This window comes from Urtica dioica, chromosome 9 (assembly GCF_054948205.1).
Source record: "Urtica dioica subsp. dioica isolate 48M chromosome 9, U.dioica_male_clone48M_v1_H2, whole genome shotgun sequence".
Classification (NCBI taxonomy): domain Eukaryota; kingdom Viridiplantae; phylum Streptophyta; class Magnoliopsida; order Rosales; family Urticaceae; genus Urtica; species Urtica dioica.
Genome location: NC_142764.1, coordinates 29,204,686 through 29,225,184, shown reverse-complemented (window position 1 = coordinate 29,225,184; position 20,499 = coordinate 29,204,686). Strand labels below are relative to the sequence as shown.

At 35.9% G+C, this 20,499-nt stretch overlaps 2 protein-coding genes across 2 annotated transcripts; both read left to right on the top strand.

Moving 5' to 3' along the window:
* Positions 1-281: 281 nt before the first annotated feature.
* Positions 282-7,285, top strand: LOC149386635 (pleiotropic drug resistance protein 1-like). Its single transcript, XM_089625874.1, has 22 exons — positions 282-597; positions 706-826; positions 910-998; positions 1,081-1,165; positions 1,302-1,461; positions 1,550-1,626; positions 1,710-1,763; positions 1,850-1,940; positions 2,029-2,612; positions 2,706-3,022; positions 3,112-3,272; positions 3,386-3,489; positions 3,587-3,743; positions 3,846-4,021; positions 4,109-4,441; positions 4,514-4,804; positions 4,891-4,974; positions 5,595-5,728; positions 5,810-6,037; positions 6,124-6,295; positions 6,591-6,845; positions 6,979-7,285. The coding sequence occupies exons 1-22, from the start codon at positions 314-316 to the stop codon at positions 7,240-7,242; spliced, it is 4,221 nt and encodes a 1,406-aa protein (XP_089482000.1). The 5' UTR covers positions 282-313; the 3' UTR covers positions 7,243-7,285.
* Positions 7,286-10,597: 3,312 nt separating this feature from the next.
* LOC149386634 (pleiotropic drug resistance protein 1-like) lies at positions 10,598-18,799 on the top strand. Its single transcript, XM_089627345.1, has 23 exons — positions 10,598-10,944; positions 11,455-11,575; positions 11,697-11,785; positions 12,873-12,957; positions 13,061-13,220; positions 13,285-13,361; positions 13,453-13,506; positions 13,618-13,708; positions 13,794-14,377; positions 14,496-14,812; positions 14,942-15,102; positions 15,193-15,296; positions 15,391-15,547; positions 15,636-15,713; positions 15,793-15,923; positions 16,007-16,339; positions 16,418-16,708; positions 16,928-17,011; positions 17,096-17,229; positions 17,336-17,563; positions 17,644-17,815; positions 18,153-18,407; positions 18,498-18,799. The coding sequence occupies exons 1-23, from the start codon at positions 10,598-10,600 to the stop codon at positions 18,753-18,755; spliced, it is 4,311 nt and encodes a 1,436-aa protein (XP_089483471.1). The 3' UTR covers positions 18,756-18,799.
* The last annotated feature ends 1,700 nt before the right edge of the window (positions 18,800-20,499 follow it).

Sequence of the window (20,499 nt, the reverse complement as noted above, 5' to 3'; positions counted from 1 at the left end):
AAAAAAAAAAAATCTTTTGTGTATATACATAAAAATAAAAACGATTACAAAATCATGAAAACATACACATTTTTTATATTTTGTCCCAAGGAAAAAAAAAAAAAAACTCCCCTATTCACTCATGTATGTCAAACGTTGTATTTTACCAAATTGATAGTACTGTGGTAGAAAGATTATAACCCTAAATTTTCACTTCTCAACTACGCACACATGCATGCACTATATATATGTAGATATACAAGCCTTGTTTAGGCATCACCCTCTCTCTCTCTCTCTCTCTCTCTCTCTAGTGGTAAGTACTATTATCATAATAATGGAGATAGGCAGTGGTGGAAGTGCTAGCTTTGGAAGCTCTAGCTCTTGGCAATGGAGGGACGACGACGAGGAGGCTCTGAAATGGGCGGCGCTCGAGAAGCTTCCGACGTACGCAAGGCTCAGAAAAGGCATTCTCATCACTGCCTCGGGAGATCAGCCGAGCGAGGTCGACATCCACAATTTGGGCCCCGAAGACCGGAGAGAATTGCTCAACAGGCTCGTCAAGGTTGCCGAGGACGACAACGAAAACTTCTTGCTCAAGCTCAGGGACCGAATTGATAGGTATATATTTGTCTATAATCTATATATGAATATTATAATTACATATAGCGTTGGTTGATGCTATATATATATATATATATATATATATATATATTATGATGATGACAGGGTTGGAATTGATCTTCCAACAATTGAGGTCAGATATGAGAATCTCAATATTGAGGCAGAAACTCTTGTTGGAAGCAGGGCTTTGCCTTCTTTCATCAATTTCATCATTAACATACTCGAGGTAGTTAATTGTATAACATACCACTATATAATCTTGTAGTGATGATATTGACAATTTTTTATTTATTATTATATGATTTATAGGGTCTTTTGGGGTATATTCCTGTTTTAAGAAGCAAAAAGCAGAAAGTATCAATTCTCCAGGATGTCAGTGGAATCATAAGGCCAGGAAGGTTGGAAAAAAAAACAGTTTCTACATTTGGGTCGCCTGACATTTGGAGTCTATAATTTTGAATTTTTTTCATTTCTTATCAGAATGACACTACTTTTGGGTCCTCCAAGTTCTGGCAAGACCACACTGTTATTGGCTTTGGCTGGAAAATTATCCTCAGAGTTAAAGGTAAGAGAACATTACCGCATTACTCAAAAGTTCAGCTGAAATTTCATTGAGAGGACTTCAAAGCAAATTATATTAATAAATAATATATATATATATATATATATATATATATATATATATATATACGGTCAAACAGTATTCAGGGAGGGTGAGCTATAATGGGCATGGACTGAACGAGTTTGTATCGCGAAGAAGCGCTGCGTATATCAGCCAAAACGATGTCCATATCGGAGAAATGACTGTTAGAGAAACTCTGGCTTTCTCCGCACGATGCCAAGGAGTTGGAACGCGTTATGGTCCGTTCATTTTCTGTATTTTCCCCTCAAATTAATTAGTTATAAAAAGTATGACTATACTTGAATTTAATCCATTTTGGTGGTACAGACTTGCTTGCAGAATTGTGTAGAAGAGAGAAAGAAGCAAATATCAAACCTGATCCAGATGTTGATGTATACATGAAGGCAAGTAAACAAACAAATATAGTTTATAAGGAATGGGAAAGAGTATATACTTTTTTCTTGACTTCGTCAATCTTTGATCGCAGGCAAGTGCAATGGAAGGGGAAGAGACGAATGTGGTGACGGATTATGTTTTGAAGGTATATCAAGATTCATGAGATTAAATTATCTAAGAACTTATTTATTTTATTTATATAAGAATACTATTTAACAATAATTTTTACAGATTCTAGGGTTGGAAGTATGTGCCGACACCATGGTTGGGGATGAAATGCTGAGAGGTATCTCTGGAGGACAAAAGAAGAGAGTCACCACCGGTAGAGATTATCATTCAATCATAAGTCAAAATTACTTTTAATTTTTTTTTGTCTGCACACAAAGTTGGTATAATCTATTCAAATGTAGGTGAGATGCTTGTTGGCCCAGCGGGTGTCCTTTTAATGGACGAAATTTCAACCGGGTTGGACAGCTCAACGACGTACCAAATCGTGAATTCGCTCAAGCAATATGTCCACATCTTTAATGAAACCACTATCATCTCTTTACTTCAGCCTGCACCAGAAACATACGACCTCTTTGACGACATCATTTTACTATCTGATGGCCAGATTGTTTATCAAGGTCCACGAGAACAAGTTCTCGACTTTTTTGAATCTATGGGTTTCAAGTGTCCAAAGAGGAAAGGTGTGGCTGACTTTCTTCAAGAGGTAACGTCAAGAAAAGATCAAGAACAATATTGGTCAAGAACAGAGAAGCGTTATAAGTATATCACCGTGAGAGAATTCGCCGAGTCATTCCAATCTTTCAATGTGGGACAAAAGTTGAGACATGAGCTCTCAGTTGCTTTTGACAAAAGCACGAACCATCCTGCTGCTTTGACAACCAAAGAATATGGTGTGAAAAAGATGGAGCTCCTCAAAGCTTGCTGTTCGAGAGAGTATTTGCTTATGTATAGGAATTCCTTTATCTACATCTTCAAGATCACCCAAGTTGGTTTTTTGTTTCAATTTTTTTTAAGTCTTTTTCTGTTAAAAGTATGTTTAGCATAAGCTGATGAATTTTGTTTGGGGTCAAATTTGTAGCTTTCCATCTTGGCATTGATGACTAGCACGGTTTTTATAAGAAGCAAGATGAGTCGTGACACCTTTGATGATGGTAGTATATACATTGGTGCTCTCTTTTACACAGTCGTTACGATAATGTTCAATGGCATGTCAGAGATTGGCATGACCGTTGTCAAGCTTCCCGTGTTCTACAAGCAAAGAGATCTCCATTTCTATCCAGCTTGGGCTTACGCTCTTCCATCTTGGATTCTCAAGATCCCAATCACGTTTCTCGAAATTGCTGTTTGGATTTGCATCACTTATTATTCAACTGGATATGATCCAAATGTTGAAAGGTGAGCACACTAATCACGTGAAAGTGTGAAAATTACATATTCGATTTTCCAAGGTGACACTTTTTGTTTGTGTTTTTTTTCTTCTTCAGGTTTTTCAGGCAATATTTATTACTTGCAATGGTTAACCAAATGGCCTGCGCGTTGTTTCGGGCAATCGCAGCAGCTGGTAGGAATATGATAATAGCCAACACATTCGGATCATTTGTGTTGCTCTTGCTTTTTTCATTAGGTGGTTTTGTGCTATCTAAAGGTATCATTGGCTAAGTTATCAACCAAATCAAGACAGAGCGAAAATGAATTTCGGTTGACGTTTTTTTTTTTTTTTTTTTTTCTTTCTTTCCAATTTTCTTACTATGAAAGCAGATGATATCAAAGACTGGTGGATTTGGGGTTACTGGACTTCGCCTCTGATGTACGGTCAAACTGCGATTCTTGTCAACGAGTTCCTTGGCGACAAATGGAAACATGTAAGCTATAAGAACTTATTTTTGGATATAGAGTTTTCTTTGCTATATCTATGAAAAAGCCCATCTAACTACCTAACCTTTGGTTCATCCACAACAGATTCCAATAAACTCAACAAAACCCCTAGGGATTCAGGTCTTGGAGGGTCGAGGTTTCTTTACCGAAGCGCGTTGGTATTGGCTTGGCATCGGAGCTTTGATTGGATTTGTCCTGATTTTTAACGTTTTCTTCTGTCTAGCTCTCGGGTACCTTAACGGTGAGAAATCTCTAAGCTCATAAATCTCAATTCAAATTGAAATAAGAGAAAAGAAAGAGTTGGTTTAGTGGTGATTAATGGTTCTATGCATAAAACTTGCAGCGTTTGAGAAGGCTCAAGCGGTTAAATCCGAAGATCCTCAGAGCAATAAGGACAATGGAAGCTCAAGCGATAACGCCAATACTGAGAGGAAAACTAACAGACGAGGAATGATTCTTCCTTTCGAACCACATTCCATCACTTTTGATGACGTTGTTTACTCAGTTGACATGCCTCAGGTTGGCCATAAAAACAACATAACAATACTAGGTTTGCTATTATGTTTACGACAATTGCTTAAATGCTTGTTCTTGACCTCTTTGCAGGAGATGAAGAGCCAAGGCGTGGTCGAAGATAAGTTGGTCCTTCTAAAAGGGGTGAGTGGGAGTTTTAGGCCGGGCGTTTTGACAGCGCTCATGGGAGTCAGTGGAGCCGGAAAAACCACTCTGATGGACGTTCTCGCCGGTCGAAAAACCAGTGGGTACATTGAAGGGAACATTAGAATCTCCGGCTACCCTAAGAAGCAAGAAACTTTTGCTCGAATTTCGGGGTATTGTGAGCAAAACGACATTCACTCGCCTCACGTCACCATTTACGAGTCGTTGCTATACTCGGCTTGGCTTCGATTGCCGGCTGAAGTGGATGCCGAAACCAGAAAGGTTGGGTTGCCTTGAATCACACTCCACCTCTGTTATTATAATTATTGAATACGTATTATATCTTTTTTATAGATGTTCATTGAGGAGGTAATGGAGCTTGTCGAGCTGACTCCATTGAGGCAAGCTTTGGTTGGATTGCCAGGTGTCAATGGTCTTTCAACCGAACAGCGAAAAAGGTTGACTATTGCAGTTGAGCTTGTGGCAAACCCGTCGATAATATTCATGGACGAGCCAACTTCGGGATTGGACGCAAGAGCCGCTGCGATAGTCATGAGAACTGTTCGAAACACAGTCGATACGGGAAGAACAGTGGTTTGCACAATTCATCAGCCGAGTATCGATATCTTTGAAGCATTTGACGAGGTAAGCTCATTTTTCGTCGGTTTTTTTTTTTTTTTTTTTTTTTTTATGCCTTGAGATTGGTTTGACAAGAACAAATTGATGTGCAGTTATTCCTAATGAAGCGTGGAGGCCAAGAGATATACGTTGGTCCATTGGGTAGCCATTCTTGCCATCTGATTGATTATTTTGAGGTACATTTATAACACCCCAAAATATGGCTCAAGAGAAAAATAAAACTACCAAGACTCGAAGATGAAAATATAAGTACCACATCAAGACAGATATATTTTGAAAATCAACAAAAACTCGTATGAATTAACTACAACTATTCATTCACCTAATCATCTATATATTACTCATCAATTTAAACTTTATGAAAACTCAATTTGATTGGATGATATGAAGCTAATATGGAAGAACGAAATACACAATCGCGCTCAGATCAACGAAAACCAGCCCAACGGTGGAGAGAATTCGCTTAGTATTCTGCCCTTCTCGTTTCAAGTTTCAACATTCTAAACAAAATGTCAAACGAAAAACAAAAACGACAACCACATTTGTTTAGTATTTTAATCCCCAAACTTACATCTCCCAAAGGTATGATCTTGAAGCCCTCGTCGTTGTGATTCCGTGGGAGTGAGAATCACTCAATTTCTATCTCGGACGAAGTAGATATGAAGCTTATAACAAAAAAGGAAGGAAAAAAAAATTGAGAATAGCGAGGAAACCATGAGATAGAGAGTGAGAGCTGTAGTGAAAGACGAAGAAAATTGAGATACTGAACTTACAATTTTTTTTTTTGGTGGCAAAGGCAATTGAAGGTGTTAGCAAAGTGAAAGATGGGTACAATCCTGCAACTTGGATGTTGGAAGTTTCAAGCTCAGCACAAGAACTAGCAATGGGCATAGATTTCACTGATATTTACAGGAACTCAGAGCTATACAGGTTTGCTTAACCTTAATATTCTGTTACTATACTAGGTACCAGAATTAATCAGTTGTGATTATATTCTCTTAATGGTTTCAGGAGGAACAAGAGCGTGATTAAGGAGCTAAGCAGTCCAACGCCGGGCTCAAAGGACGTGCATTTCGCGACTCAGTTCTCGCGCTCGTTTTGGACGCAATGCATGGCTTGCCTGTGGAAGCAGCGCTGGTCTTACTGGCGAAACCCGGCCTACACCGCCGTGAGGCTCATGTTCACCACCTTCATAGCTCTCACTTTCGGGACCATGTTCTGGGACCTCGGCTCCAAAACGTAACAGCTTCGATAATTCATAAACCATCGATATCTCTTCGGTTAGTAGTGACTTGTGAACTAAGGAAGTGGATTTGAAATTTCAGGAAAAGGCAGCAAGATCTGCTGAACGCGATGGGGTCGATGTACGCCGCGGTGTTCTTCATCGGAGTCCAAAATGCTTCTTCGGTGATACCAGTCGTCTCTATAGAAAGAACCGTGTTTTACAGAGAAAGAGCTGCTGGGATGTACTCTGCTTTTCCCTACACATTTGGACAGGTAACACAAAAATTATACAGAAAATTAGGAAAATAGTCAACTTAAACGTTTGACATTACTATATAACCAACATTTGGTCAATTTTAGGTAATTAGTCACTTTCAGACGTAAACATTAGTTAAATAGTCAACGTTTGATATATGAAACTGACTATTTACATAAGATTTACGTCTGAAAGTGACTATTTACGTAAGATCTAACAAACGTTTAAATTGGCTATTTTCCTAATAGATACAAAATTGTATAACAAAACCACGTTGTATCAGATATCTAACTCGTATATTTTTACGTTCAGGTCGTAGTTGAGATCCCGTACATTTTCGCTCAATCCGTAGTTTATTGTCTAATAGTGTACTCGATGATCGGCTTCGACTGGACTGCAGCGAAGTTCTTCTGGTACATGTTCTTCACGTTCTTCGCAATGTTGTACTTCACATTCTACGGCATGATGACCGTGGCCGTGTCCCCAAATCATCAGATCGCTTCCATAATATCGTACGCCTTCTACGGTTTATGGAATCTCTTCTCTGGATTCATTGTCCCTCGAACTGTAAGTTATAGCATAATGACCGTACTCAATTAAAACTATAGCTTTAACTATTCAAATATTAAGAAAATAACCAAACTCATGTCTATATCTGACATTTAAACTATTTTTTTTTAATTGATTTAATATAAAATAGAGGATTCCTGTGTGGTGGAGATGGTATTATTGGGGGTGTCCAGTTGCGTGGACGTTGTATGGGCTAATTGCGTCTCAGTACGGAGAATTGGATGACGTCATCAACGATGAGACTCAAGAGACCGTCCGACAATTCTTGAAACGCTTTCTGGGATTCAAGCACGATTTTCTCCCGGTTGTCGCTGTTGTTCATGTCTGCTTCGTTGTGGTCTTTGGCTTCATCTTTGCCTTCTCCATCAAAGCCTTCAATTTTCAAAGGCGATAGAGACTTTCAAATTCAATTCTCGCCGCTCGTTTTAGTATTTAATACCGTTTTGTTTAATGTGTGCATGTGAGTGGATGAATAGTGCATTGCGATAAAATAATTAATGTGTTTGAACTCATTGTATTGTATATATTATAGTTAATATATCATGGAAAAATGATATGAAATAGCCAATTCAAACTATGACTTTTGCAAAATAGTCATAGTTTCATTAGGTATAGCAAAATAGCCAATTAAGAGTACGACTTTTAATCCTGTCTCGATTAATTTTAATCCAGCCTTCATAAAGCTTACATTCTATCTTTATAGTTCGTTAGGATTAAATTTAATCCAACCTAGATTAATCTTACTTTGGCTAGTTTGCTTATAATTGACAAACTATGGCTATTTTGCAAAAGCTTAAGTTCTATTTGGCTATATAGCCGCTTGACCCATATGTCATATATCTAAAAAAACTAATATAATAATATTTTTTTTATGTATACACGTCTTCTTACTATTTTTTATAATTTACATGATTTTATAGATGCTTTTTATTTGGTTTGAAACAAAAGTTATGAGATCTATAAAAAAGCACAAAATGGATAAAAAAAAAATTGTTACAGGTCATATGGTCGTTTAATAAATTTGACGTCGTTTCCAGATTCATAATAGAGCGTTACGAATTTTTATTTTTATTTTTTTTAACCAATTTTATTCTACTTCTAAATCTAGAAATGGATCTAAGCCTTATGCTTGACCATTCAGACACGCTTTCCAGGCATATTTATTATTGACAAATGACCCCAAAAAAATTGTTGCGTTTTTATTACCAAAAATAACATAAATGTATCCCTAGCATATTATCTCGAAAATAATATTTTCAAATTACAAACACTCATTTTTCTTTTTATGTTCGCAAAATTTATTTTTATTATTAATTTTTTTTTACAGTTGTGGACTTTATTTAATTTTGTTTACTATTTAGAGTTTCATTTAGAAAAATGACCGTTTAAAAAATACAAGACTTGAAAGCAGAGCCAACTTAAAAATTGAGAGGCCTAAAGCGAACTTTCAAAATAGACCTTTTGAAGAAAATAACTTGATGTATTTTATTCTTTTTGGCGTATTTTTTTACCGTAAAATATTGCAGCTAGTAGTTGGAGACTGGAGTAGATTTTATGAGATTATTCATAAATTATGACATCCTCAATATTTTAGGACAAAAATCCAATAAGTCAAAATTAATCCAAAAATATGATTTTCTTATATGTGTTGGTACAAAAATACCCTTAATGAAATATCTTTTTTTATTTTCTTTTGTTATTTACTTAATAATTAGTCACAAAAGCAAAGTTAGAGATAATTTTTCGTTTGGTCTATGAAGTTATAAAAAAATGGAAAATTTGGGAAAGCTGAAAAAAAAAAATTGGTTTGAAGAATTTGAAAATTCATTTGAAGATTTATTGACATTTTGTCTTTTTCTTGATATGAATGTCAAGAAAATCTTCAAACGATTCTGAGAAATTCTTTGAAGATTTATTGACATCGTTGTCAATAAATATTTCAAAGAATTTTCCAGAATCTTTTGAAGATTTATTGATATCCATGTCAATAAATCTTCAAACGAATTTTCAGAATTTTCAATTTTTTTTTTCCAAATTTCCCAAAATATTAGGTATATACGAGGTTTTGGAAGGAGCGGAATCTTGAAGCACGTTGATATGGACATAAATCGCTTTCTCTCTTTCTCTTCGCCTCCACGCTGATTCTTCTTCTTCTTCTTCTTCTTCTTCTTCTTCTTCTTCTTCTTCTTCTTCTTCTTCTCCACCAAAAATGACAAAAAAAAAAAACATTAAAACTCAAACCCAAACCCTAAAGTTAAAGTCATGATTCATGATCAATAAACCTAAATCCTTACCGGTATATGAAGATAGGCTCGAAATGAGATTGATTTAGAACGTATAGTTATTGATTTTCGTTTGGTTTACTTGGAATTTTGAATCCACATCCACATTTTCCAAGTTAAAAAAAATCGTAATGTCTACAATATAAATTAAATAGATTATTGACGACCATGTAAATAAATTAGACAGGCGAAATACAATAGAAAAATAAAAGGATATTTCATTGATAGTAGTTTTGTACCAACAAATATAAGGAAGTCATATTTTTTGATTAATTTTGACATATTAAACTTTGGTAAAAAGTATTAAAGATGTCGTAATTTATGAATAATCTCATATTTATATATATAATCGGCCTTTTTTTTTTTTTTTTTTTTTTTTTTTTAAATATCGGAAGAATAACAGTTGGGCTTATCGTGGAAGATGAGCTATTATTCAGTGGGTTTATTATAGTATTGTTCAATGGCTTTTACGTGGGCTTTTAAAATAGCGAATACAACTACGATTCATCAGACGGTTTTTTGTTCAAATTGACTGGAAAACATCTCGTGATTTTGTGAGCCTTTTTTTTATGATGCCATTGAAGAAGCCGGACCTGCTTGAAAGTATTTAGAACACCTTCTATTAATTTAGAATTTCCAAGTGACAAATGTGTCGTGTTTTTATTTCTTTCTTTCCATTTATTTAAAGAAGATAACGATTCTACTGGGCACCACATCTGTATATCGTTTTAAGGAAAGAGACATTGCTTTTTGTATGTAAATGTGATTTAATTGTTTTCTCTGCTAGAATTGTGACACTAGTCACTCTGCAGAACTAATAGTAATAAAAGTAGATTTTTAATTATTTGAGATTTTATAACAGAAAACGTCTATGAACGTTGAAATATGCGTGATTTATTTCTTTAGATGACAGGTTAATAAAATTGCATGGATCAATGTATGACTTGTAAGAAGAAGAAAAAAAGTGATCATATAATAAGACGAGAATTCGAAATGTGTTACTGAATGAAAAGTTATCCAACGTGGTCAATCCTCATAGAGCTTGAAGTTTATACTTATCAATTCAGTTTTCCCTTCTCTCGTTGTATTCGAAGAAATAAAACTGAAGAAACATAACGTAACTTATATTTATCTTTTTCTTTACTTTTTCGACAACCTAGAAAAAAGCCATTGTGGAAGGCCTACTTTAAATACATAACATTGCCACGATGGAATTCAGGCTCATAAAGTTCATCTCTTTTTTGGACTAATCTACGAATAATAATGTCGTACCGGGAAAATAAACTTTTTCTGTAATCTTGAGAATCCAAAAGCCTTAATTACATGCATTGATGTGCATGCCAAATGTCAACCCAGCTACTCAGCCAAGAAGCTCCAATGTTCATATATCATTCGTTTCTATATAAACACATGATATTAATAGCTTTGTCAGTGTTGAGCCTTTAATTTTTTTTTTTGGGTATAGAAATGGAGATAAACAGTACTGATGTTTACTTGGCAAAGAGTGGTTCTAAGCGTGGGAGTCAATCTCTATGGAATAGCAACAACGGAAATGGCATGGAGACATTTTCACGGTCGTCTTCGCGCAATAGAGAGTTCGACGAAGAGGCTCTCAATTGGGCCGCGCTCGAGAAGCTTCCGACGTATTCTCGCCTGAGAAAAGGGTTGCTCTCGTCTTCTCGCGGAGAGACCGTTGAGATCGACGTGAATAACCTCGGACTCAAGGAGAGGACAGATCTCATCGCAAGGTTGGTTGATATCGCCGATGAGGGAAATGAAAACTTCTTGCTCAAGCTCAAGAACCGAATCGACAGGTACATAACAAAGTTTTGCGCCGACAAAATTGCAAAAGAGAAATTTGGTAAAATATGTGTGATAAAACAATAAATTCAGTTTCGGACAAAAATAACATTGAAGGAAGGTTTGCAATTTTTTTTTATTAATTTATTATTATTATGTTTTTTTTTTGGGTGGAAATTGGCTTTTAAGTATATTTTTGTACTATACAACACATATATTTTACCAAAATTTGTTATAATTAGTCGATTTTTAGTTTTTTTTTAAGATTTTAGTCAAAATTTTACTTTATTAAGAAAATAGTCGAAATTAATTAAATTAATTGTTCAATTAATTTAACTAATTTTAGCTATTTTTTTAATAAAATGAAATTTTAACTATTTTTTAAAAGAGAGTGAGCTATTAAACTACTGAACTAATTGCCGTATTTTTTTAATCTCACACAATAACAAAATTATATAAAACTTCAAAGCTAGAGCTAATGAAATGTTTATTTAACTATAAAACTATTTGTTTAAAACATACAGAGTTGGAATAAAGATTCCGACTATAGAAGTGAGATTTGAGCATCTGAAAGTGGAGGCAGAGGCTTACGTGGGAAGCAAGGCTTTGACTACTTTCAGCAACTTCTTCATTGGTGTAATAGAGGTAGCAACAAATTACACTCTCAATATCACATCTAGAGTAAATATTTATTTTCTGTTTATAATTCATATATAGATGAAAGTGTATTCCTGTCTCCTAATTTAATGTAACATTAATTGTGCAGCGTCTTTTGATTAATCTGCGTATTCTCTCAAGTAAAAAGCAAAAGTTAATTGTGCTTGACGATGTTAGCGGAATCATAAAGCCCGGAAGGTGAGTAATTAATAAAGGTAACAAAATCGCCAATAACAAACATTCCATCTTACATGATATATTAGCAGTGTAAAGCGTATGTGGTACTATCGGCCAAGATTACATATACTTACATTAAATTAGATATTATTATCTATCATTCAATCTATTTTACAAACATTCCATCTATATTTTACAAAATATCAAATTAGATATTATTATCTATCACTAAAAAAAGATCTATATGTTTTCAGATTTATTAGAATTTCTATCATTAAGTCCATTTTTAACATTTTAGCGCGAATTTGTCATCCTTACATATATACACTAGCTGTTATGTTAAAAGAAATTGATTTATCTTTAATCCGTATAGCTTATAATTCCTAGAAATCTCACACCATACTACATTTTGTCTCATAATAAACATTATTTTTTGTTGGAAAAAAATTGTAAAATACTGCGTTTTAAAAATAATTTAAACTTAATAAACCAATTCTTTCATGTATTATACACTTTATCACAATAAATTTCAATTTGATGTTTGTGATTTAAAAATACCTTATATTCACTTTTTTAAAGTAACCTCATAACTATAACTTTTTGTTTATCTTATTTAGAAATATTTTTAAATGGACAAAAAAAAATCATGTAAGGTGTTTGTCTTTTTTTGTTGTTGTTGTTGTTGTTGTTGTTGTGATTATTCATATGAGAACAAAACCGATGTTCTCTAATCTATAAGGTTTATAATGCTAATTATTATTATTTTTTATATTTTTGAAAAAATTATGATTAGAGATTGTTATTAAAATATAATGTTTAATGTGAATATTTTAAGACATTTTCCATTAAATATTTATTTTTTAATGCGAATATAGTTTTTTAACTCGCAAATATAAATAAGGAGGGGTTTATTTATTAATTTATTTTGTGCTAGACTACAAAACACAAGAGAGAATTAAGTTATAATGAAGTTAGAAACTTAAAGTTTTTTTTTTATAATACGTCGTAAAAAAAGTGTCATATTACGTCATTGATGGCTGTGATATTTTTATTTTATATTTCAAACATATTGGTTATATTTTTTTTACAAATAAGTCCTCTAATTCAGAATGACATTACTGTTGGGTCCCCCGAGCTCCGGAAAAACCACATTCTTGTTGGCTTTGGCGGGAAAACTTGACAAAGAACTGAAGGTGAAACAAGCTGCATACATAGTTGAATAATATGTGATCAACTTATAGCATTTCCAAATCTCTGTGTGCGCTAAAATCAATCAAATCATGATGCGCGGTTCAGTTTTCGGGTAATGTGACGTATAACGGGCACGGAATGAACGAATTTGTACCTGAAAGAACCGCGGCGTACATAAGTCAATACGACACCCATATCGGAGAAATGACTGTCAGGGAAACCCTTTCTTTCTCCGCAAGATTCCAAGGAGTTGGATCGCGTTACGGTTAGTCCATCATGAGTGATTTTTTTTTATAATTCATAATTATTAATTTGGAAACAGTCTATAGATTTGCTAGCGGAGTTGTCCAGAAGAGAGCAATTGGCTAACATCAAGCCTGATCTAGACATCGATGTGTACATGAAGGTGAGGGAAATTATTATTATTATTATTTATTTCAAGTTTATTATTATAAAATCTGAACATTCAATGATACAGTAAGCTAAAAATTTCTTAGGCCGCAGCAACACAAGGCCAAGAGACAAGTGTTGTGACAGACTACATACTAAGGGTTAGTACCCACTATATATTTATCTGTAATTAAACTTAAACGTTACCTTCGAATAAAAATATATACCAACAAGGTTTGTTTTTACATGGATCGATCCGTGTCCAATTACAGATTCTGGGTTTGGAAGGATGTGCGGATACTCTAGTAGGCGATGAGATGTTGAGGGGTATTTCAGGAGGACAAAGAAAGCGCGTCACAACCGGTAACAAAAATAAATTAATAAGTAAAAGCTTACTCAGAGAAATTTTTTTATATTTTTTTTGCTACATAATTTTTATATTTAACAGGTGAGATGCTTGTTGGGCCAGCAAATGTGTTCTTTATGGATGAGATATCGACTGGCCTCGACAGCTCAACGACGTACCAAATCGTGAATTCGTTAAAGCAAAGTGCTCAGATATTCCACAACACTACGGTCATCTCTCTGCTCCAGCCGGCACCAGAGACGTACGATCTTTTCGATGATGTCATTCTCTTATCTGACGGCCAAATCATCTACCAAGGTCCACGAGAATACGTCCTCGAATTCTTCAGCGAGGTGGGATTCCAATGCCCCGAGAGAAAAGGCGTTGCCGATTTCTTACAAGAGGTCACCTCGAGAAAAGATCAAGAGCAGTACTGGGCTCGGAAAGACCAGCCTTACTTCTTCGTCACTGTCGACGAATTTTCCGACGCATTTCAAAATTTTCACATTGGAAAGAGGCTCAGGGACGAGCTCGGAACCCGCTTCGACAAGAGAAACAACCATCGAGCCGCTCTGACGACGAGGAAATTTGGGACGGAAAAGAAGGAGCTAATGAAAGCTTGCTTCTCAAGGGAGTATTTGCTCATGAAGAGAAACTCTTTTGTCTACACCTTCAAGCTAGTACAAGTGAGGACTTTATTTTTCTTTTCCAAGACTGTACTTATGAATCATGAAGTTATATGCCTAGCTAACACCTTTTTTTTATTTTTTTTTTTTTTTTTTTTTTATCTTCCTCCTTTTGTAGCTAACGATACTGTCGTTGATATCAATCACTATTTTCCTTCGTACCGAGATGCATCGTAATACAATAGAAGATGGCGGTATTTACATCGGCGCTCTGTTCTATGCCATGTCTGCGACGATGTTCAACGGAATGACAGAACTTCCGATGACCATAGTGAAGCTTCCCGTGTTCTTCAAGCAGAGGAGTCTTCTGTTCTTCCCGGCATGGGCGTACGCGCTTCCCATATCCATCATTAAAATCCCGATTACATTCGTAGAAGCAGCGGTTTGGATAGTAATTAACTACTACGCCATTGGATTCGATCCAGATATCACAAGGTATAGATAGTAAGAGATATTTCCTAAATTACTAGGAATTATAGAGTTTTGTCTCAAAACTAATTGGCAATAGCAGCACGAGTAACCGATGATCTTAATACTTCTTACCCTTCGTATTAAATTTTGTAGGTTTTTCAGACAATATCTATTGCTAGTACTTGTGTGTCAGATGGTTTCGAGTTTGTGCCGATTCATCGCTGCTGCCTCAAGAAACATGATCGTCGGAGGCACCGCAAATGGATTCGCTTTCCTCATCCTTTTCGCTTTAAGTGGTTTTGTGTTGTCTAGAGGTAAAATAATCCAAGCACATTAGTTGTTGTTGTTGTTTTTTTTTTTTTTTTTCAATACTTGGTCGAAGATCATATCTTCTCTTGTCTCAGATGAAATTAAGAAATGGTGGATTTGGGGATACTGGACTTCGCCAATGATGTATTGTCAAACAGCGTTGGTCACTAACGAGTTTCTTGGGAGAAGTTGGGCACATGTAATCTCTTCCAAACTCTTTTTTCTTTTCCTTCACATGTAAAGTATCTTCTCTGCTTATCGAAAGGCTCAGATTTTTCTTATAAATTGATTAGGTTCCACCAAACTCAACAACTTCTCTGGGTGTAATGGTTTTGAAATCTAGAGGCTTCTTCACCGAGGCATATTGGTTTTGGCTTGGCGTTATAGTGTTGCTCGGATTTGTTCTTATTTTTAACATTCTTTTAGTTCTATGCCTCACCTATCTAAACCGTGAGTCTTTCTCTATCTAACATGAACGTCACAATCGAAAGAAACAATGCATGAATGTATTTATACCCTAACTTACATGGCGTTGCAGCGTGGGAGAAACGAAGAGCAGTTAAACCAGGAGATGATCACGGATGCGATAAATCAAGCTCTAGCAAATCACACACCAGTAATCTCATTCACATAACTTTTTTTTCCACGTTACGTTTTGTCGTATATTTGTTACTAATCTATCAAATATATGCCAGAGAGAAACGCTGAAATTAAGAGCAGAGCCGCAGAAGAGATCAGACAGGGCAACAAAAAGGGGATGATACTTCCATTCGAACCACATTCCATTTCCTTCGATGATATCTGTTACTCTGTTGACATGCCTCCGGTGATTCTCGGATAATTATTTTTCACATATGAAATTGTTGATAAAAAGAGAAACATTGACCTTTTTTTTTTTTTTTTTGGCAGGAAATGAAGAGCCAAGGTGTTGTTGAAGACAAGCTGGTCCTTCTAAAAGATGTGAGTGGGAGCTTTAGGCCGGGCGTTTTGACAGCACTGATGGGAGTTAGTGGCGCCGGAAAAACCACTTTGATGGACGTGCTCGCTGGTCGGAAAACCGGTGGCTATATTGATGGATCTATAAGAATCTCCGGTTACCCTAAGAAACAAGAAACATTTGCCCGAATTTCTGGTTACTGCGAGCAAAATGACATCCACTCTCCGCATGTGACTGTCTACGAGTCCCTTGTCTACTCAGCTTGGCTTCGCTTACCATCGTCTGTCGATTCTGAAACCAGAAAGGTACCGTTTCCAAGTCAAAGGAAAAATATGTTTTAGAGCCTAGTCTTGAATTTTCACTATATATACATATATTTATAGATGTTCATTGAGGAGGTGATGGAGCTTGTGGAGCTTAATCCTTTGAGGGAAGCGATTGTGGGTTTGCCGGGCGTGAATGGTCTGTCGACTGAGCAGAGGAAAAGGCTAACCATTGCAGTGGAGCTTGTGGCAAACCCTTCCATTGTGTTCATGGACGAGCCAACTTCGGGGCTTGACGCTAGAGCCGCCGCGATTGTGATGAGAACGGTTAGGAACACAGTTGACACTGGAAGAACAGTCGTTTGCACGATCCATCAACCAAGCATCGACATTTTTGAAGCATTCGACGAGGTAGAAAACACAATTTGATCCATCAGATACATTTTTTTTTTCATGAAACCTCTCGGATGACCTGTTCATATCACAATGCAGTTAAATAAAAAAAAATGACTAATTTACCCTCCCGACGATTTTATGAGTACTCTAACACAAAGATTCTATTCTTATGTTCAAAACACTCGATCTTCGAGTTTATCGTCATATATATGATTTACGATTTTATGGTTTCAGCTTTTACTTCTGAAGCGAGGAGGGGAGGAAATATACGTCGGGCCATTAGGCCGACAATCTTGTCATCTAATCAATTACTTTGAGGTAAGACATATCAATAATTTAATTTCAATTACACATATTCAACATAAAAAAAAAAACATTTTTTTTGCTATATTATATATGAAGGGAATCGAAGGAGTTAGAAAAATAAAAGAAGGATATAATCCGGCAACTTGGATGTTAGAAGTTACAAGCCCAGCACAAGAAGTTGGTTTAGGTGTTGATTTCGCTGAGCTGTACAAGAGTTCAGAGCTATACAGGTCAGTCTCAGTCTAGCAATTTATAATCAGATTCCATTATTTGAATGAAGTGAGAAGAAGAAAAGAAGGTTGATCGATCGGTCATTGCGAATGTTATGGGTTTCAGGAGAAACAAAGAGCTCATAAACCAGCTGAGCAGACCCGGTGAGGGTTCAGAGGACCTTCATTTCCCAACAAAGTACTCTCAGCCATTTCTCATACAATGCAAGGCTTGTCTGTGGAAACAACGCTTGTCTTATTGGCGTAACCCCTCATACACGGCCATCAGATTCTTCTTCACCTCAGTCATTGGCCTCATATTCGGGACCATGTTCTGGGGCCTCGGATCAAAAAGGCAAATCCACGTGTCAATCAATAATTGATCTTTCTCGCTTCTTTGTTCAACTTTTTGGCTCACTACGCATGAACTCGCAGGGGAAGGCAACAAAATGTTTTCAATGCAATGGGATCGATGTACGTTGGAATTCCCTTTATCGGAGCCCAAAACGCGTCTTCGGTGCAACCAGTGGTCGACATTGAAAGAACAGTCTATTACAGAGAAAAGGCTGCTGGGATGTACTCGGCTTTTCCTTACTCATTCGCACAGGTAATTTAAGAAACTCGTCGGGAGACAAAAATCTTCTTACCATATACGATAAACTATTTTTCATTTTAACGGTTAGGATTAGAGTCCCTTGTCTAATCTAACAAAAAACGATTGTTGAAGCAAGAAATAAATACAATACACAAATTTATAGTGATAAAAAAATCGCGAATATCAAGTTTGAGAAGAATCCTCTAAAACACCCGTACAAAGAAGACTCGAGCCTCAAAAGAATATAAAAAACTAATGCTAACAAGAAATTAGTCTCCACAACTCAACACTAACAAACTTGAGCGGGAAAAAAAAAGACTAAAAGAGCTTGGGTATGAATACTTTACAGGTAGCAGTAGAGCTTCCTTACTTATTGGCTCAATCAATGGTGTATTGTCTATTGGTTTACACGATGATCGGCTTTGAATTGACCGCCGGCAAATTCGCGTGGTATGTCTTTTTCACATTCTTCTCATTGGCGTATTTCACGTTGTACGGCATGATGGCCGTGGCTGTATCTCCAAACGTCCATATCGCATCTGTCATTTCCTCCGCTTTCTATGGAATCTGGAGTCTCTTCTCCGGCTTCATCATCCCCCAAACGGTACGCCTATAACTTTTTATCTGTTTTTTTTTACTTTTTTATAAAATGGTGAAATATGTAGGTGTATTTATTTGTGGTTTTTATTTGCAGAGGATTCCGATATGGTGGAGATGGTACGTGTATGTGTGTCCGGTGTCATGGACTCTGTACGGACTGGTTGCATCTCAGTACGGAGATGTGACGGAGGTAATGGAATCCGGCGAGACTGTCAAAGATTTCGTGAAACGATATTTCGGGTTCGAACATGATTTTCTCGGAGTCGTTGCCCTCGTCAACGTCGCTTTCAGTGTTCTGTTTGCCTTTGTCTTTGCATTTTCGATTCGAGCATTCAATTTCCAGAAGCGTTAGCTATTAGTTGATGTATACATTTCTTTCATTTTGACGACAAGTTTTATGTGTGTGTGTGTGAGAGAGAGAGAGAGATTCTGAAACTTCTAAAATATAGACTTTTTTTTTTTTTAATTTCAGGACAAAGATTAATATCATCCCTCTCGGATGAAGCCACTAAACAACCGATTACATATGTAATATGTGTGATGAATTGACTAGTAAGAAACTGCTGACTTTGAACTTAAGGACACTAAAACTTTTGATAAACATAATACGTGAACGAAGCTGTGGTCTTAGAAAATTTCGATACTGAATATACATCGGAACGGCATAAAAAGTATCGAAATTTAGATAAACAAAAAAAAAAAAATTAGAAACTTACCCTAAGTTTTCGATAGCAGGAGCAAATAATGGAAAATATTCCGAATCAGAATTTTGAATGAAACCAGGAATTAAACTTACCATTGGCCGGAAAGAAGGCGACTTGGCACACGAAGACCCAGCGACTCTGAACGACGGCGGAGAAGTTTTGGCGTGCCTTTATTTATTTATTTTTTTCCTCTGGTTAGAGCTTGTTTTGTTAATCATGCTTTTCAATTTTGTTAATCCAGTTTCAAAAAACACAAACATAAAAAAAAATATTATTTACAAAAACTCCTTTGCCGGACAAGGTACATTATTTTCAAAATATTTAATTGTGTCTTCAAAAATGTATTCTACTTTTATTAAAAAAACTTAGCTTCAAATCAAGTTATGAATCTTCCATGCAAAAGAAATGCTACGAGAAGATAATGAAGTGTCAAATATTTAAATTGATTTTAAATATTTAATCCACTTTCTATAACAAACAAATAAGAATCTTATAAAATTTAATCATGCCTACAAAATTGTTAATCTAGTATTAAAAATACACAGAAAACCGTTATAAAATTAGAATAAATAATTGGAAAATATTAATTCCGTCTAAAAACTTTCAAACAAAGGAAGAAGAAGAAGTAGTTAAATTGCACGAGATGGACGCCGATAACACTGGAGATCAACGACGACGGAGATAGAGATCGACGGCGATGTCAATGGTGTTGACGACCGACAGAGATGACGACGAAGATGGCTGGCGAAGGCGATGGCGACGATCTCGATGGTGACGGTGTTGGCAAGTTCGAACGATGGAGATTGAGAGCTTTTTAATATTTTTTTTTGTTCTCAGAATAATTTATTGTGTTTTAAGGTTAACATTGTGAAGTCGGTAGGTATTAAAAGAGCATTTTTGTAATATCGAAAAAAAATTAGATAATCTGTCTCAACTTTAACAAGTTGTGCTAAATTGTTAAACTCCAACTTTGATTTGGATATATAGATAGCCACATCACCCGTAATCCTTTTAATTATAGATTTTTTTTTTTTTGGAAAATTTTAGTTATATATTTCTTATAGGGAGAGTTAGCTTACTAGCCCAATCAACTCATCTTTGTTAAGAGAATAGTTCAAGTTTGAATTAATTAAGAAAATAACCAAAATAATATTTCAGTTCCAAAATTACCCTTATATTTAAAATCCCAAAACACTCGGATCTGCCTCACATGAAAATCCACCAAACCCTAGTGCCTCTATCGCTCTCTCCGCCAAAGTTCTCTTCTCCGGCGTTGACTCCACCGTGGCGTTCGTCGTCACCGACGCCACGCCACTCTTCGCCTCCGAATTCAAAGACCGACGAGCTCGGAGACGGTGTCGCAGAGCTTCTTGGAGATGCATTTGGAGTCTT

What these genes read in the sequence shown, in the direction of transcription:
- LOC149386635 (XM_089625874.1), top strand. Translation starts at nt 314, where the DNA reads ATGGAGATAGGCAGTGGTGGAAGTGCTAGCTTTGGAAGCTCTAGCTCT. An exon ending in ACATCTTCAAGATCACCCAA is followed by an intron (nt 2,613 to 2,705) that starts GTTGGTTTTTTG and finishes TCAAATTTGTAG; the next exon opens with CTTTCCATCTTGGCATTGAT. An exon ending in TGGTTTTGTGCTATCTAAAG is followed by an intron (nt 3,273 to 3,385) that starts GTATCATTGGCT and finishes CTATGAAAGCAG; the next exon opens with ATGATATCAAAGACTGGTGG.
- LOC149386634 (XM_089627345.1), top strand. Translation starts at nt 10,598, where the DNA reads ATGGAGATAAACAGTACTGATGTTTACTTGGCAAAGAGTGGTTCTAAG. An exon ending in ACATCGATGTGTACATGAAG is followed by an intron (nt 13,362 to 13,452) that starts GTGAGGGAAATT and finishes AAAATTTCTTAG; the next exon opens with GCCGCAGCAACACAAGGCCA. An exon ending in TTCCTTACTCATTCGCACAG is followed by an intron (nt 17,816 to 18,152) that starts GTAATTTAAGAA and finishes AATACTTTACAG; the next exon opens with GTAGCAGTAGAGCTTCCTTA.